Source organism: Molothrus aeneus, chromosome 16 (assembly GCF_037042795.1).
Source record: "Molothrus aeneus isolate 106 chromosome 16, BPBGC_Maene_1.0, whole genome shotgun sequence".
NCBI lineage: Eukaryota > Metazoa > Chordata > Aves > Passeriformes > Icteridae > Molothrus > Molothrus aeneus.
This window is the reverse complement of record NC_089661.1, coordinates 1,160,237-1,184,877: the sequence shown is the minus strand read 5'-3', so window position 1 is coordinate 1,184,877 and position 24,641 is coordinate 1,160,237. Positions and strand designations below refer to the sequence as shown.

General features: G+C 49.8%; 1 protein-coding gene across 2 annotated transcripts in view; it reads left to right on the top strand.

Moving 5' to 3' along the window:
* Positions 1-2,284: 2,284 nt before the first annotated feature.
* PIGQ (phosphatidylinositol glycan anchor biosynthesis class Q) overlaps positions 2,285-24,641 on the top strand; it is a 37,509-nt gene continuing 15,152 nt past the window's right edge. The window contains exons 1-7 of one of the 2 annotated variants that reach the window (XM_066560824.1): positions 2,285-2,361; positions 5,424-6,114; positions 11,661-11,792; positions 13,337-13,457; positions 19,828-19,954; positions 21,110-21,263; positions 23,858-23,969. In XM_066560824.1, coding sequence (XP_066416921.1) covers positions 5,450-6,114; positions 11,661-11,792; positions 13,337-13,457; positions 19,828-19,954; positions 21,110-21,263; positions 23,858-23,969 — 1,311 coding nt within the window. In that variant the 5' untranslated portion in view covers positions 2,285-2,361; positions 5,424-5,449. Of the gene's footprint in view, positions 2,362-2,969; positions 3,271-5,423; positions 6,115-11,660; positions 11,793-13,336; positions 13,458-19,827; positions 19,955-21,109; positions 21,264-23,857; positions 23,970-24,641 lie in introns of those variants that run through there. The other variant, XM_066560823.1, reaches the window with a different exon arrangement.

The following is a 24,641-nucleotide window of genomic DNA, read 5'->3' as shown; positions in this document are numbered from 1 at the left end:
CACCAGTTTGGCAACCCTGCTGGGGTCTGTGTGGACACGGATGGCAGCATCCTGGTGGCAGACGAGCAGCGCCGCACAGTCCACTTGTTCCCAGAGCATGGAGCTCCCGTCTGCCTGGTGTCCACAGGGCTGCGGAGGCCCGCTGGCATGGCTTGCTCCTCCTCTGGGCACCTCTTTGTGGCAGACACAGTGGAGAACTGTGTCAAAGTCTTTAAGTACTGTGTGAGGCCCCCGTACAGACCCACCAAGGCTGGGGCATCATGTCCTGACCCCAACCAAACACACAGGTGGAGAGGGGGGGTGGTTCCCCTGCAGCGCCGCTGAGCTGTGCATCTGTTGGTGCGCTGAGAGCTCCACTGCTCTCACAGATTCATGGAATCATGGAATGGGTTGGGTTGGGAGGGATTGTAAAGACCATCTCATGACAGGGACACCCTTCCATTATCCCAGGTTGCTTCAAGCCCTGTCCAACCTGGTCTTGGACATTTCCAGGGATGGGACATTGCCCCAGAACTGATTGCCTGATGGCCCCCACCTTCTCCAGGACTAGACCAGCTCTGGACCCACCAGAGTATGTAAAGGATGACCCAGCTACTCAGCACTGGCCTTGCATTGGTGCCTTGGCAAACTTGTTATCACCACAGCCTTGATTTCTTGTGTGTTTTCCAAAGCTATTATAAATATTTCTCCTCTCTCCATGTGATTTTGATGTGCTATGGTCCCATCTTCCTGATGCCAGAGCTTGACCAGAGGGGTAAGGCCATGCTAGAAGTCCATGCTCTATCACAGAATCATAGAATCACACAATGGTTTTGATTGGTTCCTTAAAGATCACCTAGATCTACACCCTGTCATAACTAGAGACACCTTCCACTAGATCAGGTTGCTCCAAGCCCTGTCCAGCCTGGCATGACTGAGCCAACTGGTCTGTCCTAATCCATTCCCAGGCTGCTAGGGAGGGTTTTGCAATCAGAGAACAGCACACTAGGTCTGCAGCAGACTTCAGGAAAAGGGTAAGATGAAGGTAACTCCTTCTGTGCTGCATTCCTGACCTCTACAGGGAAGCAACAACCACTACACAGAGTAAATTTCATGTGGAATCGTGGAACTCCTCACACTACCCCACATCCTGGGGCAGGAGCTGCCCTGTTGTCCTCTGGAGAGGAGGGCTCAGAGCCACGTCTGCTGTCTTTATCAGCAGGGACCAGGAGAAGGCGGGCAGGGTGTGCCGGCACAAGGACGGGCGTTTTCCTCTCCCTGCTCCAGCCCTCGGTTATGGGCTCCGTGTGGGCACGGAGCTTAACAACTCCTTGGTCTCTGCTGATGTCCCAGACCCAAGTCACCAGCTTTCATCCCAAATGATCCCTGGAGAAGGCCTTGCTCCCTCCTGGCCCTTGAACAGGCTCTGAACACAGCAGACACCCCGTGGGGCCCTCCAGGACCCCTCTCCCTGCAGGGTGAGGCAAGCAGTGCTGCATGGTCTGCAGGAACGGTGAGATCAGCCTGTCCAGTCCCAGGAAGCTGAGCTCCCTCCCAGAAGAACTAATCTCCCCCATCTTATTTCCAATTCTGTGGCATCCAACAACTAAAATAAAACCCCAAACCTTTTATCTAACCCAACCCCACTTCTGCACCTGCTCTCTCTTTCCATGTGGGACCTTCTCACACTGCCCAGCATCTTCCCAAGCTCACTGGCCCAAGCCCACTGTCGGATCACAGGACAGAGCTCTTGGGCACCTGCGGGCACCTGCGGGTCTCTGCTGGGCCAGGCATCCACTGAGGCGGTCAAGATGGGCATCAAGAGGCTCCCATTAGCACAGCCGAGTCTCTCGCCACTGGGATGGGGGACAACGGGGTTCTCTGAGGAAAGGTGAGTCCTTGGACTTTGGGAATGAGGGACAATGGGGTCCAACGTGGAAAGGTGCCTGGCCTGTGGGATGAGCGACAGCAGGGTCCTGTGAGAACAGCGGGGCCTCTCGATTTTGGGAGTGAGGACAGGTGAGCCCCCGGCCTGTGGGGATGGAGCCAACAGTGTCCCGTGAGCACAGCCAAGCCCCTGGCCGCGCTCCAGGCGGGCGGTGGCAGGGCAGGCGGGGGGCACTGCCGCTCCTTATCGCGCGGCTCAGGCGGCCCCGCCGCGCTCGGGGCCCGCGGGAAGGCACCGGGACGAGCCTGCGGAGCGGCGCTGCCGGAAGCGGGGCCGGCGGGGCCCGGCAGGCCGGGAGCGGGGAGCGGGGAGCCGGGGCACCGCGGAACGCGGGCGGCGGGTGGCGGCGCCGGCCGGGCCCGTCCCGCTGCACGGCCTGGCGGCAGCGGCGTCTCCGAGCAACCGCGGGCGGAAGCGGCGGAGCGGAGCGGGCGGTAGGAGCGGGGCGGGCCGGGCCGGGCGCGGGGCCTGCGCGGGCAGCGGGGAGCCCCCGCCGGGCCGGGGACAGTGCCGGGCCCCTCGCAACACTGAGGGGCTGGGGCATGTCCAGGGAAGGGAATGGAGCTGGGGAAGGGGCTGGAGCCCCATGAGCGGCTGAGGAAGCTGGGAAGGGGCTCAGCCTGGAGAAAAGGAGGCTCAGGGGGGACCTTGTGGCTCTGCACAGCTCCTGACAGGAGGGGACAGTCGGGGGGTCGGGCTGTGCTCCAGGGAATAGGGACAGGACAAGGGGAAATGGCTTTAAGTTGTGCCAGGAGAGGTTTAATTTGTATATAGATAGGATAGATGGGCAAATTTCTTCACGCAAAGCATGCTCAGGCACTGTCACAGGCTGCCCAGGGCAGTGGTGGAATGCCAGCCCTGGAAGTGTTCAAAAAACCGTGTGCATGTGGCACTTGAGGGCATGGTTTAGTGGTGGTGGTGCTGGGGGAATGGCTGGACTTGGTGGTCTTAGAGGGCTTTCCCAACTTTTACAATTCCATGGTTCTATGATTCTTTAGATCCTGGCCCTTATCCCCCTGCAAGGATCGTGGGATGCGCAGGTGTGGGTCTGCTATGGGAGCAGTCCCCCTTGGCACCCTGTGGCCACAGGGCAGCCTCTGGGGTGAGACTGTGGCCACATCCCACCGTTCACCTTTGCTTTTCTAACAAAAGTTCTGGAATTAGTCAGCCATGGGGTCCTGTATTCATGTTGCATTAACACATTTTAGGTGGTGTTTATTTTGTTTGTTTTGGTGACCTGAGATCATTGCAGATGCTCTCAGGGAAAGGTGGATGTTTTCCGCAGAAATAGGTGGATCTCAAAGATTTTAGGCACTTGATGAACAGGGACTGCATGAGCATTGGTAAGATTTTTCTGTTAAAATTAACAGCAGTGAAGCAGTTGACTGTGATGACATTTGATATTACAGTCTGTTGAAAAGAATGAGGTGGATGCATGACAAGTCGTGGATTTGGGAATATGAGAACATTAACATAACAATAGTTGATCAGCCGGGTTTTTAGCTACCAAATTTTGTACAGATATTTTGTACAGCCTGAAAATCATATCAGAATCTTCTCTGCCGTGTCTCAAGCAGCCAAAGGGCAGATCATTTGACCTGAGCTATAGCCAGAGGAGTTGCGTGCATAAAACTATTAATTTTAAAAGTTGGGGAAGATGTAAGAGGAGGAATTCACAAACTAGAGACAATAAGGATGGCAAGTGTTTGTGCTCCATGAGAAGTTTTCCCAGAGGATTGTGGCTATCTTTAAAAACAATCTCAGTGAAAAATAAGTGTGTGTATGAAGAGACAGTTGACAATTCCTCTCTGAAATGTCCAGTGGATGGACAGACCTTTAAGGACAGCCATGCATAGACACTAAGAATCTCTTCTAGCAATATTTACAACAGCTCTCCCTTTTAGATGGGAAAAACATAATGGGGCTGTCTTTGCTATTTTTCCTTGGACTGAATATTCCCTTTTACTGCAAAACTGCAGTAAACTGAGACTTCCCTCTCCTGAGGGATTTTGTTGGCAGTGTGGTGCTGGAAGCACAGTGTTTGCAGGTCCTGAACGCACCCAGCACTGGCTCTTGCTGCTCCAGAGATCCCCCGACCCCCAGCAAGATCTGGAGGCCACAGAGGGACTTCATTTCTCCCTCTTTGACCCGAGGGATAAACTCAGAGACCTGGAGTCTGTGAGGAAGCAGGATCTCAGAAGAATCATAGATCATAGAATGGTTTGACATGGAGAGGACCTTACAGACCGTCTCATTCCACCCCTGCCATGGGCAGGGACACTTTCCACTGTCCCAGGGTGCTCCAAGCCCCGTCCAACCTGGCCTTGGACACTTCCAGGGATGGGGAGTCCACAACTCCCCAGATTACCCTACTGTGAGTGATTAATCCCAGAGGTTAATCACTCCTTATAACTGCTCCTCCATCCCTCTGTGCTGTAGGAAATTCCCAGGTTCTGAGCTTTACTGGCTCACCTCTCCTCTCTTAAGGGAGAGGAAAAAGCCACCAGGCCCTTCCCGCTGCGCATCCTCTCTCCATGCTGTAAATGCTCTCTGTGTTCCCTTTCCAACTGACTGGTCCTTGCAGAGGAGCAGCCTCGGGGCCCTGTGGAGTTCCACATCCCTCACACAGCACTGAAGGACAGGAAAGGACAGCGGGCGCCGGATGCTGCCTGTTCTGCGCCAGCGCCCTCCTTACTGCAATTACAGTCCTGTTAGAAACCTCCACCTTATTTAAAGAGACATTGTCAACTGCCTCAAAGCTCCTTTCTGGAAAAGCCTCCCAAGGCCACTGAGATGTGTTTTTAATGATGAGGAGAAAAGCACTAAAGATAAAGAGCACTGATAAAGTAGAGGTGCTTCTCATTTTTTAGGCTGTTGAATCTAATGAATTAAAACTACTTCAATTAATCGCTGTAGTCCCTTCTGACAAAATTATCGTCTCAGTTTCCAGATGAGAGGAGTGAGGCAAGAGGAGCTGAGTGATGGGATCAAGGTTGCTCTGTGACTTTGCTGCAGAGGTCTGGGTTGTAAGGTGGTAAAGGAGACTGAATAGCATGAACCAGTGTTTGATTGTTGGTAGCAGCAGGAAATACTCCCCAGAGGTACCATGGTGAGCTATGATATAGTCCCTTCTCTAGGAGGTGCTCCAGCACATGCAATATGGGATCCAAAGTCTAAGGCTGGGTGAATGCCAGGTCTTGGCTGGTTTCATGGGCTGTGCTTATCTGTGTACCACTATGAAAGACCTTTCCAGGACTGGGAGAAGGGCTTTACTGGGAAACTCCAGGCTCACCTTCCCTCACTTCAAAGACTGCAGATCATCAGGAGCCTCCTGAATATGTGTATGGCTGTTGGCTGTCACTGATGGTATTCTTCATGTGGTTGGGCTTAGTGTTTTCAAACACGCTTAGTTCTCCTCTCTGGTGGCTTTGGCCAGCTCAGATTTTTCTTGCATTTACTCACCATCCTCAAGTTGAATTTTTGTGTTTATTGGCAGGTGTATGTCCCTGCAGGGTCACTGCCATGGTACTGAAGGTGTTCTTTCCATCGTGCTGCTCCTCGGCGGACAGCGGCATTTTGATCGGCCGCTGGATCTCCGAGCAGAACTCTGCTGTCATCCTTGCTGTGGTGCACTTCCCCTTCATCCCTGTCCAGGTGAAGCAGTACCTTGGGGAAGTTCAGCGTGTGACTAAAGTCAGTGTTTCTGTGCTTGGCTCATGGAGCAATAGCAAACAGGAGAAAGAGGAGAGTCTCAGTAAGTTCTTGGAAGACCTTGGGACCATATTCTGCCATGAGCCATGGATCCAGATAAGCAAAGAGGGAGACAGCAAATTCTGGAGCTGTTCTATCCTTCAGAAACACTCTAAGAACCCTCAGGAGGAAGAAATCATCTTGGTGTACTATGACCAGCGCAAGGTCATGCTTTCCCATCTGCACCCCCCTTTGGACACAGCTGGCCAGAGGGCAGAGGATGCCTCAAAGCTCTCGGCCATCTTTGACACGGTGGCCAGGAGCCAGGTCCTGTTCATGACAGACAGGTACGACGAGGGGCCCATCAAGCTGACCCACTGGCAGTCGGACGGGGTGGAGGCCAGCATCATCGTGGAGCTGCTGAAGCAGGCCTCTGTGCCTGCCTGCATGCTGCTGACATTCCTGCTCTCACTGCTCTCTGGGATCTGCAGGAGCAGGTAGGTGACGTGACAGCACCCAGCTTGTTTTGCCTGGAATTGTAATTCTTGTTTAGGCATTGCACGACTGCTGCTCAACCCCAATCAGAAATGTGATACAAAATTGTTCTGTTGGAAACAGGCTGCTGCAAGAGGTCCTGTTGGAGTGGAGCTCCAACAGGAAAACACAAGGCCAAAGGCTCCCTCAGAGCTCTTCATGGAGCTGGGAGGTTTTCTGGGGAGGCGTGAATGTCTTCCCCATTTGCAGCAGGGATAGTTCAGCCCTGCTTCAGTTTCATCACAGCTGAAACATTCTGTCATTCTATGGCTGACAGAATGACATGAGGCTGTCCTTAGACTCCATAGCTGGGGACTCCCTCCTCCCTGTTTGCTGTGACTCCCTCTGCAGCTGTGAAACATCAGCAAATACTGTTTCTAAATCTGTCCTCTCTCCAAGAGACTGTGGTGCTGCAACCTTGGCACTTTACAGAAGTTTAGAGGGATTACTGCTCAGCCTGAATCCTTGGTGAAATCCTGTTCTCACAACTGTGAGCTTGAATAGGATGCTCCAAATGTAATACGTGGCAAGTGCTTGGACTGAAAGCTAATTCTGAGCAGATTTGCAGGGAAGAAACGTAAAATCATGGAATCATTTACCTTGGAAAGGCCCTCTAAGATCATCAAGTCCAACCATTAAGCCAGCACTGCCAAGGCCACCAAAATACCCCATGTTTCCAAATGCCACATGTTTTTTAAATACTTGCAGGGATGGTGATTCCACCACTGCAGCTGCCTGGAGAGGTTGTGACAGAGAGGAGAGTGGAGTTCTGGTTCTAAGCTGCAAGAAGACACTGTAATTGATGAAATTTTGATAACAGCTACTACTATATTCATGGATAAATCATTTTAAGTACAGCCTAAAGGAATGGAGGTATTTAACAGGTTTCCAATTGTTTGATACAGTTGTAAAAGAATTACAGTAAAACTCTTCCCATGCAAAAATTTTCTGAGCAGTTGGGTTACACAGTCTGGTACACAAAGGAAAAACTGTCCAGTTTTGGATTATTGGAAGAGATTGAGATTCAAACCTGGTATCATCAAGGACCCCTGTGTCCTGGGACTGCTCTGTAGATACTGTGTGTTACTGGTTCTTAATGGTGATTAAGTCACAACTTTGTGGTTGGGCAGAAGATTTGGAGTCAGCTCAAAAGGTCCTTTTTCTGTCTGTGTTCCATCACCAACAGACAGGATGATTCTTTTCTGGTCTCACTTGGTCCCACCTCAACTGGTGCCAGGATTCAGGCCAGGCTTGGAGTCAGGTTAAGCTCAAGCCTTGCTGGCATCCAGTCTCAGTCTGCAGTCTAACCATAAGTTGGGAGCTCAAGCTCAGTGGCAGGTTGGGCCCAGCTTCTCAGGAATTCTGACTTCAGCTTTTCCTAGGGCCAGGATGGATGTTTTGAGGTAGAGCAGCAGCCAGATGTACCTGGCAGCAGGCAGAATGCAAGGCTTGCTGTGCATTAACCAACACTGAAGAGCCTGTCCTTAGCCTTGGGAGGTAGAGCTTTCTCTCTCCTTGGTTTTATTCACCCACAGTATCAACTTTATATTTACTTATCTCCTACTTGTTTTAAAACATCAGTCTTGGAGAACAGAGATTAGTACCTGGCTTTATAACAAGTCTCCTGCTTGACCTTCTAAGTCATTTGAAGGAATTTGGTTCCATTTTGCACCACATGATGTGTGGTACAACCTCCTTCATGCCAACATACTCGAGGCAGGGAGAGTTCAAGATGTCACATGCAGGTGTCCTTCCAGTCCCCTCCTCCCCATGCTGGGACAGGACATCCCATAAAATAAGATTTACTGGGCTTTTTTCTCCTTCAGGTCACAGGACTTGTATCTATTTTTGTGATGTTAAGGGATAGTCAGCTTTGAAAGGCTAAAGAAAGAGATCAGCAATGTCCTCTCAGGCTGAGGAGGTTTGGGGATTTTTGGATATGCCTCTGTTCTGTATTTGCACAGGAGAAGCAGGGCAGCAGTGCTGGAAATCTCAGGGAGTGAGTCACTGCCATCCCTCCAAGCTCACCCCTTGTTCTCAAGTCCCGCACATCCTGAATTAAGGCATTTCTTCAGCACCACCGTGTGCTAAGGGGTGGCCATTGCGATTCTGCTTCAGAGGAACTTGGGGGCAGCATTCCCATTATCCCTGAAGGTCTCTGCTCTTGGGGACGTTAGGAGGTTTTAGTCTTGAGGCAATAAATTCCATGTGCTCGTTTTTAAAAAAGTCTGTTTATATAAAAACTCCTCCAATTTCTCATCCAAAGGAGGCACTGCTCCTGCAGTTTCTAGCAAGGAGCAAGAAAACACGCAGGAGTTCTGGTTAATGGAGCTTAATATTTGCATGTGATCCAGATTCGGAAAGATTGCTTTTCATCCGATATCTGAAAATTCCCCTCTCACTCTTGGGAAAAAACTGAATTGGAAAATCAAGACTTACTCATGGAGGCTATGTTAATTTATTGCAAAAATTCCATATATTTGGAAATACCCCAAAGATCTCCTGCTGCTTAGATAATGCAATGACACAACATCACTAGATTTTTGTTGGGGTTTTTTATCTGGTTAGTTTTCCATTGAAGTCCTGAAAATGGTTCTATATACTGTGTTGTAAACAAGTGGGAGTATTTCTGGCAATGCACAGTCAAGGGGTAGGAGACCACGCAAGGAATATTTTTTTGCTTTCTTCCCCAGTCCTCACAGAGAGTTCCCATAGCACATCTTGCAGCTGCTCTATTGAGCTTTTTGCAGTATGTTTGTATTTTTATTTCAATAAGTATGTGTATGTATGTGAAACTATGTGAGTGGAATAGAGGTTGTGCATGTGGTGGTGAGTGAAAAGAGAGTCAGTTGTAGCACAGACAGGGACATTCCTGTGATGTGTTTTTGGCCCCATGGTGTCCAGTTGAGGAGCTGGACCATTGCAGGCTGCACAATGTTTTGGTGCTCTGGGCATGAGGCTGCTTTGGGAATCATTCCCATTTGTGCAAGACATTCCTCAGGCAGACAACAGCAGCCTGTCCTTTCTCTTGGCTGGGGGTGTCAGACTGGGGGTGAGCCAGTGGCTGGCTGCCTCCAGCTTGAGGAGCAGCCATGGATGGTGAGAGACACGCACTGCTGAGAGAGAGGATGGGACTATCACCCAGTGAGTGGGTAGTGTAGCACAGGCCCCAGAGCTGCTGCTTTCTGCCTGAGCTGACACGGTCTGGCAGCTGGTGTTTGACCCATAATTCTTCACCTTCAGCCATCTGTACATAATCCCACAGGTAGAGCGTTCCTCCTTCCCCTTCTTTACATTTCAAATGCAATTCTCTGCTCTAGTCAAGTTTTGCCACACCAGAGTTTGTAACCACTGAGCTGGGGCATAATTGGAAGGGAAAACTCATCTGCTCTGGTGTCTTGGTGAATCTGTGAGCCCAGGTGTGTGTGATCAGTGGCCAGAGCAGTCACCCCCTCTCCCTCCCCTGCATGGTGCTCTTTTCTCCACCGCCTCAGCTCCCTCCTCCTGACAAGTCAGCTGAGGAATAGTGCATTCATTTGTCTCCAAGGTGGGAGGCTGTAGCGCAGAGCTGAGTAACTTGGAGACCTCAAATTAAGAATGATTCACAGTACACTGCGTTTCAAACCCAATGTGTCTGAAATTTGAATGGGAAGGGAGGGGGAAGAGGGGGACTTCAACACTCTGGTCCTTCAGCTGACAAATGATGCACAAAGTGGGGTTCAAAGGGCTCAGGAGGGTGTGGGGAGAAAAGGGACAGCAGCCCCAGGGAACTGAGCATGGTTTGGAGGAGCTGTACCTTTGTGATTGTGTGAATTGTGTGAATAGCAGTGGGCACCCCAGTGTGCCCATCCTGGCCAGTCGTGGGGGTATCTGCTGCTGGGCACGGGCTGGCACACTCCGGGTGAAATCCGTGGAAGGCACACACAGTTTGCAGGGACATCCAGCTCCAGGCCCTGCTCAGTAATGATCCAAGCAGCTGTGCAATTTCCAGAGTGAAGCAGGATACACGGAATAATGGTATTGTGTGAAATGAATGTATACCTGAAAAACCATGCCAAAGCAGCACAGGAGAGTAGATGAAGTGACTAAAAGTGACCATGGATTCCTGGACCTGTAACAAAAACCAGTAAAACACTGTGAAAATAGTGCAACAACTGCACTGGCTGGTGTACTCCTGTACACCAAATTATGTCCACATCAGAATTTATCCCTCAAAGCAAACGTGGTGCCATGTGTTGCCGTGGTTTCTGTGACCAGCCTGCTCCCAGTGCTGTGTCACTTCAGCCTGCACAAATCACCAACTGTCCTTACTTTATAGGTTGTGTGGTAATAAAAGTAACTCCCCAAAATAATTGAGCATCATTTTGTACTTTTCTTCTGAGTCATAAGAAAAGAACCTTGTGACTGTTTCCTCCCCTACAGGCCTAATGTGGATGTTAACTTTTGAAACCTAATTAAATGCTAAAAGTTGGTTATCTACATAATGCTGGTCACTGCAAGGCAGTGGAGAGAAGGTAGAAGTGAAGACCCTGAAAAAAGAATTTGGAAGTAATAAAGAAAAAAAAAAAAGAAGAGAAGGATCAAGTGGAAGAAAAAAGAAAAGCAGGGGGGAAGGGACATAAAGTGCATGGAGGGCACAGCTGTTTGTTAAACCAGGCTCACGCCACACAGAGACTTGTAATCACCTCTGCTCTGGAGCCAGGCTGGGAGAGCTGGAGGCTCTGGGGGGACCTTAGAGTCCTTTCCAGTGCCTAAAGGGGCTCCAGGAGATTGTGAGGGAGGGAGGGAGAGGGACTGGGGACTGGAGAGGGAGAGGTACTGGGAGGGACTGGGGACAAGTGATGGAGGGACAGGACACAGGGAATGGCTCCCACTGCCAGAGGGCAGGGCTGGATGGGATATTGGGAATTAGGGATTGTTCCCTGGCAGGGTGGGCAGGCCCTGGCACAGGGTGCCCAGAGCAGCTGTGGCTGCCCCTGGATCCCTGGCAGTGCCCAAGGCCAGGATGGACAGGGCTTGGAGCAGCCTGGGACAGTGGGAGGTGTCCCTGTCCATGGCAGGGGGGTGGAATGAGATGAACTTTAAGGTCCCTTCCAACCCAACCCATTCCATGATCTGTGGTGAGTAACACTGGGGTTTGTGCAGCAGTTACACCATGTTGAATTGTTGCACTGAGCACAACTTGACTCTGCTCTCCTGGAGATTGGAGCATTGTGCAAGCCCAGTGATATATCCAAAAGCAGAGGTTGGGATCAGGATTGCCTTGTGGCTTCCTTGGAAGACTGAGACATGGTTTGACAGAGTGCAAATGAGAGCTTGGGTTGTCTGCATGTCTTGGTCTGGCAAGGCTGCCTTAATTCTTTTAACTTTCAGAGAGTCATTAACATCTAATCACCAGCTCTGGTTGCCCATCCTTAACTTCACGCTGACTGTTTTGCATGGATGTTGGATGCTGGCCTGCCTGCTACATGGCAAAGGCAAGAGGAGACATTCCCATGTGTTTCTGCAGGGTGCTGAAGTTTTGGCCTTTGTCTTTCTTGTGGAGCAAACTCTCAACCTGTGAGCAGCTGGGACATCGCCTGCAGCACCTCCAGGTCATCAGCAGCAACAAGAAGGCTCAAAACCAAAATCAGCTGATGAGGTATGGAGTACATGTAAAGTTAGGTGTGTCTTGGCTCTATTCCTGTCTCCTGTGGGGAGCCCAAACCATGTATCCCATGCCTGGACAGTACTAGGTCCTCACTGCACCCTATCATGTTCCTCTACTCCCTGCTAGTTTGCATATCTTTACTCTGCACTGTATTCATATGCATATATATTTGTATTTTTATGTGTTAATCATGCCTTTTGCCAGGTACCTGCCTTTTTCCCTAGCTCAGGCAAGGCAACTGGGATATTGCACCCCAAAAGCTTGTACTGCACCCATGTGTGTGTGCTTTGCTGTCACAGGCTCATTGCTTTCACGTGTGCTGCTGTCAACCATGGCCATCCATCAGTGTTCAGTGGCATTTTCCATAAGAGCAGAAAGGTTTAAATGCTCCCCTCTTTCACCCACTCTTTTGGGAAAGCTTTTTGTGCAGAAACTGCAGACCAGAGACTCCACTTACACTGTTAGAACAGTAACAAAGTGTAAGAGAAAAAGCAAACATGCAGCACAGCGAGAGGAACAGAGCAGAGATCTGAGACAGATATTGGATGCCCTACAGCTCTTCCACAGCCAGTCTTGTTCTGTGTGATTCTCTGATCCTGCAGTAATAGACTCCCAGGGAACACTTAAAATAGATTAACAGATTTGAAGGCCAAAAGTAACTGTGATTGTTCTGTCTGATTCCTGAATAACTCACGTCATGGAATTCCATTCAGGAACTCTAGTGAGGAAGGGGCAGCCCAGCAGCCCTTCTGGGTTTGTGTATGAACCCAACCACTATTTATTGCCTTGTCTGGGAAAGCCATCTGATCTCAGTATGGACGGGCCAAGTGCTGCTGCCCTTGGTACTGGTAATTGGTAAATCCCCCCTGAGTGTGTGTATACCTTTCTGTCTAACATTCCTCTTTGTAGCTTCAATCCCCTCTTTGCTCCCTACTAAGAAAGGTTTTGTGATGTGGCAGGCTCTGAGTGGCTCTGAGTTTAGAATCATGGAATCACAGAATATCCTGAGTGGGAAGGGACCCACAGGGATTATCCAGCCCAGCTCCTGGCCCTGCACAGACACCCCAACAATCCCACCCTGGGCATCCCTGGCAGTGTTGTCCAAGCACTCCTGGAGCTCTGGCAGCCTTAGGGCCATGCCCATTCCCTGGGGAGCCTGGGCAGTGCCCAGCACCATGTGGAGGAAGAACCTTTCCCTGATATCCAACCTAAACCTCCCCTGGCACAGCTCCAGCCGTTCCTTTGGGTCCTGTCCCTGGTCACAGATTGGAGCTGCTCCTCAGGAGAGAGCTGTAAACAGCTGGGAGGTCTCCCCTCAGTCTTCCCTTCTCCAGGCTGAACAAAACTCTCCTGTGCTTGGCTACAGGAGCAGCACACCAGTGGAAGTGAAAAGATTCCAAAATTGTTCCTCTTCAGTGAGTTGTCCTGGTGTCCCTGGGACATTAAAGGTGCTACATAAGCGAAGCCAACAACTGTCATTGAAACATTAAACACTGTCCTTCCTTTAACTCTGTTTCTCTCTACCCTGCCTGCAGGAAAGCCAACATCTTTGTGTCTCTGCTGATTGATGTGGCCCTGGGGATACTGCTGATGTCGTGGCTGTACAGGAAGAACCGCATTGGTCACCTTGCTGACACCCTCATCCCTGTGGCTGACGTAAGTCTGGCCAAATCTGATCCCCTTTCACCTGCTCTGGGGTGGTTGTTAAGGAGGCAATGCCTCTCACACAAGCTTTCAGAGAGACCTGTCTGAAGTCATGCAAATTAGGTCTCCTCAAGAACAGTGAAATCTTCAAATCAGGCCTGTTGGGGCTGCTCGAAAGAAACTCAGCTCTGCTTTGCATGTGCTGTGAATACTAATTAGATGTTTATGGGAGGGCTCCTCAAGCTTCTAAAGGAACAATTATGGCTTGGACAGAGCTCTGCAGCTGCAGGTTGGGTGATTATGGAGCCATAGTGCTTTTATTTTATTTTATTTTTTTCTGGAGTCGACAGAAAGTGTCCTCAAGTTGTTGCTATATGGGTTGTTTGTGGTGAAAAAAGAGCTGTAACCTGGGTTGAGTCTGATAAACTACTGGAAAGTCAAATATGATAAGCAATGCAGCTGTGCTTGTGGAAGGAGTTCCATGGGGAAGTCCAAAGGCTTTGCTGGTCAGGGTACAAACACCTGAAATCCTGCCTAAGAGCTCTGGGATATGGCCAAACTAGGAAAACCTACTGTGTGTTGTGATTTTCTTAAACATAACTCCTCTTGCCCACTGAAATCCCTCAAGATCAGCAGAAATTCATGGATAGTGAGTATGACCCACACTGTCCTGCTCTTCTGGTGGTTCATTTTAGATGCAGAGCTCCAGTATATCTGTTTAGTGGCAGTAAGGAACATATAATGTACTTCAGAGGCTGGAGACCAGACCACTAATCTGAGGTCAGCTCTCTTTTAAGAGCTTCTGTGTCTTGGGATTACATGTGCAGGCAATTTTGAGCCCTGCCATGCAGCTGCACAGCCTAATCCTTTCTCTGCCCACTTTTCTTTCATTTCTTCATGGCTCTTTCCATTGGTTTCTTTCTAGCATCTGGAGAATGTCTTCTCTCTGCTCTTTTTGCAGCTTCTTGGTTGAGAAGAATTTGATTTTGATCAGAAAATTCCAGCAGTGGTTTCTTTTTCCTACTTATGCTGCATTTCCTGGGAAGACCTCACATTTCCCTTGACAACGATCTTTTTGATCCATGTTGAGCTTCTTAATTATTACAAGGTCTCTGATCATTCTTGTACATGCTGGACTTGCAGAAAGCATGTATGGATTGTCCAGCATAGCTGTGGATCAGGACTATTGCTGGTTTTCTTATCTTTCATAGTCAAACTTTTAAGGACAGCATGTGTGCTGTAGGCACTACTCAGCAGTGGTGGTGGGTAGGGAGAACCACATTTGTTGCAGGACACTTGGTCTTGTGTTTGAGCTATACACTGCAAATATTCTTCCAAGCCTTATTCCTACATCTTTTCCCTTACAGATATTTCAGCTGGAGAAATTTAAGTTCTCTAGAGCTTTCTCTTTGGGATTACTGGAAGTGCCCAGCTCTAAGAAATCTGATTTCTTAACAAGTCTGCAGGGAGGTGGCTTTGGCTGCATTCCTGGTTGCACAGGTGGTTCTGGGAGGGATTCCATCTGCCCAGTGTCTTTGGCAGATGGACACTCTCCGTGCTCAAGGTGTGTCCAACCCCAGCACCTGTCCTGGACAGGTTTTCTTGTGAGGGTTGCTTGTTTGTTCCTCTTTCAGTAATTTAGCTCATCTGTCACTCAACTTTTGCATCATAGTGACAGCTATCTTCAGCAAGTCTCCTCCTCTGTGTGTGGACTCTGGTACCTGGCTATCACCAGGAGCTGTTTGCTTTCATTCCTGGAGGTGCTGACTCCTCCATGTCTTGGGGGGCTGATAGCCAGTCAGTGCCTTTCTTCCCTGTTTTTCCTGGCTTATCAGTTCAGGCCATTCACAACTCTTCTTTTTTCCAGCCTTAGTTTCTTCTTTCAGGCATATGAGATTGTGGACATAAAATCGTTTGGAGTCTTTTTACTCCCTTTGCTGGGCATTGATTTATATGCATTATATGCAGGCCTTAAAAAATGCAGATCTGAGTGATCCCAAAATATACCAATGACTTCAGCATGTGGTGTGCAAGCCAGCACCACTTCTTTTCCAGTATGACAGCAAAATCTCCCCTCAGCCATTCAGCAGTAGGTTTCCTCTCTGCTGCTGAGTGTCCATCTGGTCTGCATTATTCCCATCACTGGGCTTTCTCAAGTGCATGTGTATTGCCAAGTTCAGTTACTCAGCATTCCCTGTGTGCAGAGAGCTCCTGTTCCTTCCCTAGCACTCTTCTGCTTTGAGTTGTGCCCAGATATGCTGATAGCATTGACCCTACACCTCTGTGTCTGTTGGTAAATACAATATTGGGTATCTCATTAGCCCAGAGGATGCTGGGCACTGCCCAGGCTCCCCAGGGAATGGGCACAGCCCCAAGACTGCCAGAGCTCCTGGAGTGTTTGGACAACACTGCCAGGGATGCCCAGGGTGGGATTGGGGTGTCTGTGCAGGACCAGGAGCTGGGCTGGATGATCCCTGTGGGTCCCTTCCCACTCAGGATATTCTATGTTGCTATTATAATAAGATTGTTATGTATAATAAGGCTATATACATAACCTCACTTTAACCTTATTGATTTTAATATTGACAGACTACCCTTATATAACACATAACCTTACTGGTTTGATTGATTGATTTTAACATTGACAAAATCCCAGCTGTGTGGGCTCTGGATACAGTGCTTGGGTTTTTTCCAACCAACATTTCTCTGGAAGGAAGCAGTGCAGGTGGGTGATTTTGACTCTCAGCACTGCCAGGGTCAAGTCAACAAGCTCAGCCTGCTGCCAGGAGTTCAAGCTGTGTTCCCTGGCCATCCCTTGTTATCCTCTGATAAAATGCATCTCAAATCAGCACTTGGGTGGCAATTGTTGATGCTGCACAAGACATCACTGAGTGCAGCTCCCACTTTTCCAGCATGGTGAGCTGTACTGTGCTGGCTGTAATAACAAGCTGCTTTTGTCACTCAGTGAGGCAGATGTGATTCAGAGACACCCAGGGAGTAACTGGCAAGGAGCTGTTAGGAAAGACTGATTTTTGAAGCAGGCTTTCAAATCCAAAAATGGAAAACTTGAATAATCTTCTCTCTGTAGGTGCCCTCACAACTCCTACCTTCCTCCTTCTCTTGATCCCACCAGGCTTCCCAATGGTTGTCCTTGCTTTTGCCTTCCACAAGACAGCCTTCTTTCAGAAATACCTGACTCAAAGCTTTGCACTGGTTTTAAACAGAACTGCTCATAAACCATCTCCTTTTTTTTCCCCTTTTATCTCTTTTATCCTTGCTGATGTCTCTTTTTCCTAAGTTGCAATCTGTTTGAAACAGTTACATATTTATCATAGATTGTGCCTGCAAAAGCTTTACTGGGGCTTGGAGATAATTGGATGTATGCTCCTAGTCAGTCTTGTTCCACTGATCCATAAACAAAGCAAGCAGAGAGAGCGCTTCCTGAAAAATATTTTTAGATGTTAATTTATAAAATAGTCTGTCTTAGAGCCCCAACCACCTGCAACAGACACAGGGCAGGTGTGTCTGACAGGGACAGCTTTGCCTCTGCATGCTCTGACTTGCACCAGATGGAACCTTTAAAGCTGGAAATGACCTTCAGGATCACCAAGTCCAACCATCAGCCCAGCACCCCTGTGTTCACCACTAACCCCTGGCCACAAGGGCCCCCAGGGATGGGGACTCCACCACTGCCCCAGGCAGCTCTGTCAGTGCCTGACCATCCTGTCAGTGAAGAAATTTTCTCAATATCCCATGTAAACTTCTGCTAGTGCAACTTGAGGCTGTTCCCCTTGTCCTGTCCCTGTTCCCTGGGAGCACAGCCCGACCCCCCGGCTGTCCCCTCCTGGCAGGAGCTGTGCAGAGCCACAAGGTCCCCCTGAGCCTCCTTTTCTCCAGGCTGAGCCCCTTCCCAGCTCCCTCAGCCCCTCCTGGTGCTCTTGACCCCCAGCTGCACTCCCTGGAGCATCACAGTGCCCTGTGCGTCCTTCTCCAGCCATGTCACGTCAGCATTTACCTCTGCACATGGAGACTAGGAAGAAGAGCATGACAGGAAGGAGAATATTTCACAGTGAGCTCATCTAACCCTCGTTAGCACCAGTCTCTCTCCAGTTTGGTCATGTCCCAGTACCCTGTTATGAAACACTTCCAAACCACTGTACCTGATTTATTAATATGCCCACATTGAGTATTCATGACTGCAGGAGGAGAATCGGACTCACCGTCACCTTTCCTCATTCTACTTGCTATTGATCAGTCCTAAAATATCTGTCTGGAAAACAACCTGCAAGGTTATGCTCCAGGACTCTTGTTTTACCCAGCTAAATAACAGCAATGTAGGGCACCTTCCCAGGGCTACGTGCCCCTGTCAGGGTTTAGCAGCACCTCTGGGACTGGCAGCCTCCAGAAATACTCCCTGCTAAAACTCAGCCTTGCTGAAGGACTGCTTTCAAGCATTTAAATATTTCATTAAAATCCCCAAATGCTTTTTCTAAGTTACCAATCCAACACTTTAAATATTAAAACCAGTCTATTTATAAAGCAGCAAACGCTTCTCAGCCACAGAGGTGAGCTCCATGGGATCCAATCAGTCCTGACTTGCAGTGAGAGATGGAAAAGGAAGGGAATAGAAAGACAAGCCTTTTGGAGAAGTTGAAAATGGAGCCATTAATTTTGCCACTGCATTAAAAGTAAATGTTTACAAACTCATTTTGCCAGCATCTTTTGGTTAATAAAGAAAATGGAACCATTCATTGGAAATATTTTTTCCATAGGGAAGTTATACATGTGAATGATAAGGAAAGTAGGCTACAGTGCATCAGCTTTAGGGAGTGTGGCTTGGTGGTTCTGCACATGGGCAGTTTTCAGTGCCCTTCACTTGTGTGGGCTGTAAGTGGGATTTTTGGAGAAAGAGGGCTTTTCCTCTCTGTCCATGTAGGACAGTGTAAGAGGTCACTTCTTCCAAATATTTTCCCCACCTGTTTGCTGAAGGTTATCAGCTCCCTCAGCTCACAGCTTGGTAGCTGGTGCTCAGCAATGGTTTCAGCTCAGGGGAGCAGGGCAGGTGTAAAGTTCTGAGGAGAAAAATCACCCACGTGCAAGGGGAGTGTGGAGTAGTGGAGTGGAGAGATAAAACCAATAAATAACACCAGCCTGAGCCTAAATCACCAGAAAAACTGAATAACAGCCCTCAGTGAAGAGTCTGGAGCACACATTTGAGGTAGGGAAGAACAAGCCCAGAGCTGGGGTTTGGTTTTTTCTGCAGCAGTGAAGTGACAGCACATGGGCCTGGAGCAGGTCCAGGGAAGGGAACGGACCTGGGGAAGGGGCTGAAGCACGAGGAGAGGCTGAGGGAGCTGGGAAGGGGCTCAGGCTGGAGAAAAGGAGGCTTAGGGGGGATCTTCTGGCTCTGCATAATTCCCTGACATGAGAGGGCAGCCAGGGACCAAGGGACAGGACAAGAGGAAACAGCTTCAACTTGCATCAGGGGAGGTTTAAATTGGATATTGGGAAAATTCCTTTATGAAGAGGGTGGTCAGGCACTGTCACAGGCTGCCCAGGACAGTGGTGGAGTCACTGGAAGTGTTCAAAAAGCCATGTGGGTGTGGCACTTAGGGATGCAAGTTAGTGGTGCACCTGGCAGTATTAGGTCCATAGGACTTGATGTTAGAGGGCTTTTCCAACCATAATGATTTTCTGATTCAGTGATGTGGGGAGGACCTCCATTAGTGTTTTTCCTCAGTGATTCCAAAGCTGCTTTGTTGCTGGGATGCCATGTGTACCCATGAAGTCTGCAGACAATGATAGGGATGATCAGGGATATTGTCTAGTACATACAAAGTATCAAGGGAATGTGTGCATGAAATACATTTATGTAACTGTGTTTTCTATCCTGCTCTAAACAAACACAGATTGTTTATAAAAATTAACTCTCTTTTGCCCATTAGTGCACTGCCATCTTCCCGCCTTTTAAAATCCTAACAGCCTTCCCCAAACTCAGCTCTGACTTTTCACCTGACTGTCCTCAGAAGTGGATTTGTGCACCAGCATTTGCCATCTATTTCTAGAACCCTCATTACCCCAAGAAATCCCACTGTGCAAGCCTTCCAGAGGTGGCCAGAGGTGACATAGTTCCATGGTCCCAGCACAGAGACCACTGAAACAATTCAGGTTCCTCTCAGCTGTTGTGTTTGATTCAGTAAGGAGTTAATAAAAGTGCATTTCTGATTTAGGTAGCTGTCTGTAAAGCAGTTGTTTGGATTTTTTCCCATTGGTTTGAAGGTTGTGGTAGAATACTTGAGGGGGCAGCAGTTACAGTGCACTGGCCCTGTCCAGTGTGATTGCAGCCTTTTCTCTCCATGGCTTGGCTTCCTTGTGTTTGCAGCACGTGGCTGAAGAGCTGCAGGACCTGCTCCAGTGGCTGATGGGAGCCCCAGCTGGACTGAAAATGAACCGAGCCTTGGATCAAGTCTTGGGCCGCTTCTTCCTTTATCACATCCATCTTTGGATCAGTAAGTGAAACTGTTTAACTTTCCAGCCTCCCTTTTCATCTCTTTCCTCTGAGTGTTTAATGTTTGCCTAGAGGTGAGTAATGAATCAAAATGCACTTCTGCAAGTACAGACTTGTCTGGGAGTCTTCCTGCTGTGGGAACTGAAGCCAAAGTTGGATTCCCACACAAGGAATTCATGCATATTGAATACAGTGCTGGTATTGATGCTCTGCAAGAAGTGTGGATGCTGCTGGGGCTTAGTTCCTTGGTGTCACTGGTGGTGAGTGTCCAAGGGAAGGCACTGCTGTGAGGTCTTTTGTAGGGTTTTGTGGTCTTTGCCATGTGAGAGGCAGCTCTTGGGATAGGGATGAGAAATGTGCAAAGATGCAAATGCCAGCCCTGTGCTATCACCAACGTCAGCTTAGTGCAATTTTATTATTTCAGTTTCTTCCTTGAAATAAAACACTCTTGTTATCCTTGATGGAGGAGTACAGGCATGATGGACATGAACTCCATAGTTATTTTGCTGATTTGCTTTGCTCACTAGTCAAGTATGGTCTTGTTTCTGTGACTTTGCCCCACTTTGGTGATGAAAGAGACTGTTTGTCCATACTGCTTTATTTTACAAAAGCCATATGAAGTGGCTTTTGTGGGAAGAGCAGAAAAACAGGAATGGTTGCAGTTAAGGTTGATGTGTGCAGTTAAAAATGTACTTAAGAACCTGGACACAAATGTAGGAAATCAAATGTTACATCCCTGGAAGTGTTCAAGGCCAGATTGGGTAAGGATTGAAACAACCTGGTCTGGTGGAAGGTGTCCCTGCCCATGGCCGGGGGGTGGCACTAAATTATCTTTAAGGTGCTCTGCAACCCAAACCATGCCATGCTAATTCCATGAAATCCCATGTGGAGAAAGGTGACTGCTGTGTTCAAGCTGTGCACACTCCTCCCCCTCCTCCCAGTGTTGCACCACTTTGGGGCAGAAACTTGGGCAGGAGAGTTTTTGTTGGCCCTCCTAAAGAGAAGATGGCATCTAAAGGAGTTTTCCAGCTCCACTTCCATGTTGTCATGGCTCTGATTTCTGGAGCAGTGTTCTAGGGTGAGGGGAATCAGCCTTTTGAGAGGGTCAAGAGGGAGATGACCCAGTCAAACACTGACCCTCTGCCATGTCCACCAGGCTACATCCACCTGCTGTCCCCGTTCATTGAGATGATCCTGTGGTACGTGGGGCTGTCAGCCTGCCTGGGCCTGACCGTGGCTCTCTGCATCCTCTCCGACATCATCGCGCTCCTGACCTTCCACATCTACTGCTTCTATGTCTACGGGGCCAGGTGAGTCCCCTTCCCTCTCTGGGCTTTGTTTGGAAACCCCTCAGGCTGTGCTGAAGCATTCAGTCCTGGTGTAGTTCTCCAGAATTCACTGTTTAACCCACAGTAATTTCTTGAAGTCTTTTAAGCCTGTAGAAGTGATGGGCACAGTAATGCAAGCAAGCCATGTTTCATTTCTCCTCCATTTAGATATTTATCTGTTGTGGTAGTGACCTGGCAAAATGAAACTACATGACAGGCAGAGGACAAGAAAGCAGCTCACCCCATCCCTTTGATCCAGCTCATAGTACTCTCCTCCATTGCACCCTGCTAGAGATTTGGAGGGGAACTGGAGAAGAGAAGGAAGAGAGGGGAACCCCTGCAGTTTAGGAGAAGCCCCAAAATCCCTGTCTCTGCCCTGCTTCAGAGGTCCTTGCCTGCACTGTGGAGCACAGGTGGCAGGTTTGGGGTTACAGGGGGTCTGTGACACTATCCTGGGGTCATTGTCTGGAGGGTCCCGTGGCCTGAGAGCTGGGCAGAGGTTCTGAATGAGTAGGGGGAGTGCAAGGGACTTTGGGGCACATCTAGGGCATATTGGGCTTCCTGTGTAAGAGGTGCCCATCACTATGCTCTGTTCCTGCTCTCCTCTTACTTGTGCTGCACCAAGGAGTCCCACAGGCCACAAGATGTGCTTGCCATGGAGATGGGATAGAAGAGATAAAGGACCTTTTGCCTTATAAAGTACAGAATGGCCATCGTCCCTCCACAGACTTTACATAGGAAACAGCACAAGAAATAGTAAATCTTTAGATATGGGTAGTTTAGGGAATGGTTGGAAATATTGAGACCTGATTTATGAGCCAGGTCTGTTGTGAGCATAGGTTTTACACCCAGAATCAGTAATGTCAGGAGTAGGAGGTCTCTTCCCAACACCTCTAATTACTGGAATTTCTGTGTTGGTCTGGGAGGAATGGCCTTGCTCATCCTGGTTGTGCAGAGTGGTAGTAGGAAGTAGGAAAAGCATTTTGTCAGCTGATTGCTCTTCCCTGGAGCTGCAGGGAGCCAGCCTACCTGTCTTGTGTTTGTTAGAAGTACAGAGTGTACAGCTGTGTGCTGTCCCCATGGAGAGCCAGGAAGAGTCAGCACTCACCCACAGCCAGCACAGCCCCTTGAATTCCTGCAGCTGGCAGGAGGAAGAATTTGCTGGTTCAGGTGCTGGTGAAGCCTGAGATCCCCTTGTGGAGCAAACCACAGAGTGAAACGAGGGCAGGCATGTGTGTGCAGGCAGCAGGGCAGGTGGGGCAGGTGCCACTGCAGCAACACCCGCTGGGTGTCATGTCAGGGGGTGCAGGGAGAGCGTGGCCTTAGTCAGAGCCATGGGCAGGTGTGTGCCAGAACCTGGAGGAGTTGTCCTGGGCTCCCTCCTGCCTAGGGATTAGTGCACCAAGCTGTGCCTGCCAGTCTGGAGGCACCCTGCCAATTCCTTGAAGCAGTTGGTGTTCCTCAAACCAGATTCTTCTCTTGGATGAGACTCCTTGCCTCTGCTTTCACATTGCTGCTGTGAAATCTGAGCAGCCTCCACACCTTAGCTAGCCTGGTTTGCCAGCCTGGCTTTTGTAGCTCAGGCTTTCTCAGACTCTGTTCTGCTCCACACATTGGCCATGTACCCTTTCTTTATGTCCCTGTGTGTTGGCACTGCTGCCCAGGGCACTTTGTGCCTCCTCTCCATCCCAAGGGCTCTTTCTTCCTTGCTGTTATTCCATAAAGCAGTGTCTGTTTCCCACCCCTTGTCACCCCAAGTTTCCCTCACTGTTGTCATTTTTCTGTGAGGGAAGTAGCTCCAAGTCTCATAGCCCTAAGTTCTGAAAGCCTAAGAAAGGATGCAGTAGGGGCCACCAGGCATTTCACTGGTCTCTTCCCACTCTTAAGGATTTTTAGAGCTGTGGGCTACTAGGGAAGCTTCAGGGGCTCCACTCCTCTCCCTTGTATCTCTGCTGCAGAGGCACAATTGCATTGCATTGACTCAGGTGTGGGGGTAACACCTTGGCTAGCCCTGTCTGGAAGGGTCTGAAGGCAGGGGAAGGGACAGATCTGAACTGGGGAGACACAGGTGACCTTGGGGAAATAGGATTGCTGGTTCTTCTCATAGAACCATGGAGTGGTTTGGGTTGGAAGGGGCATTAAAGCTCATCTTCTGCTGTGGCAGGGACACCTTCTACTACCCCAGCTTGCTCCAAGTCCCATCCATCCTGGTCTTGGCCACTTCTGGGGATCCAGGGGCAGCCACAGCTTCTCTGGGCACCCTGTGCCAGGGCCTCAGCACCCTTTTGCTGCAGGGAAAGTGTTGCCATGAGGCTGGTGGTTGCTGCAGCTCCAGGGCATGGCCTGGCCATTGCCTTGCAGTGGCCCAGAGCTGGCTGCAGCAGCCCTGTGCCAGGGAGCAGCCCAGACAGGGTTGGCTGAGCCATGAGGATTTATCTGCATCATTCCCAGTGTATTTCTTTTGCCACCCCTGACTCTGCAGGTGGGTGAGTGGGCATGGGGCTGTGCTGGTGACAGCTGGGTGGTGCTGGAGCTGGAAGCTGCCAGCTGTGCTGCAGAGTCTTCTCTTTGCTCAGGCTCTACTGCCTGAAGATCTACGGCCTGTCCTCCCTGTGGCGCCTGTTCCGGGGCAAGAAGTGGAACGTGCTGCGGCAGCGAGTGGATTCCTGCTCCTATGACCTGGACCAGGTAGTGCCACAGCCCTGGGGACACCCCTGGCACTGCCCTTGGTGATGCCCTCCCTCCTGCTCTGTTTGGGATACAGACACAGGAGCCTTTGTGGTGCCCAGAACAAGGACATACCCCAACACTCTGAGCCCACAGCTCTTCTGCTGCCTTACAGCGCTCCTTGACTCCCTGCAGCACCCCTTCATTGCCATGGACTCCTTTCCTGCCCTCCAACACCCCTTCCTTACCTGCAGCAATTCTTCCCTTCCCTACACCGCTTTGATTCCCTGCACCCCTCCCCTTCCCTGCAGTGCCTCTTCCCTGCCCTGAACTCCTTTCTTGCACCCCTTCCCTACCCTGCACTCTATCCCTGCTCTCCAGCATCCCATCCCATCCCATCCCCTCCCTGCCCTGAGCACATGTCAGGCACCCTGCGGGCTGAGCTGTGCTGGGTGCTGCAGATGCCGGAGCTCCGAGCCTGGAGTGGGAGTGGGGGAGGGCTGGAGGCAGTTGGAAATGTGGTGCCCAGCAGTGTTGCCACAGTAACAGCCGTGGCAGCGTTTCTATTAAAAGGCCCTGTTTCATTCACGTTGTGCTGGAGCCTGGCCCACACACTCTCGCTCAGGCAGAGGCAGTTCTTTGTGAAGTGCTGTAAGCTCTTTTTAATTTCTGAAATGCCATGCAAAAGTCCAA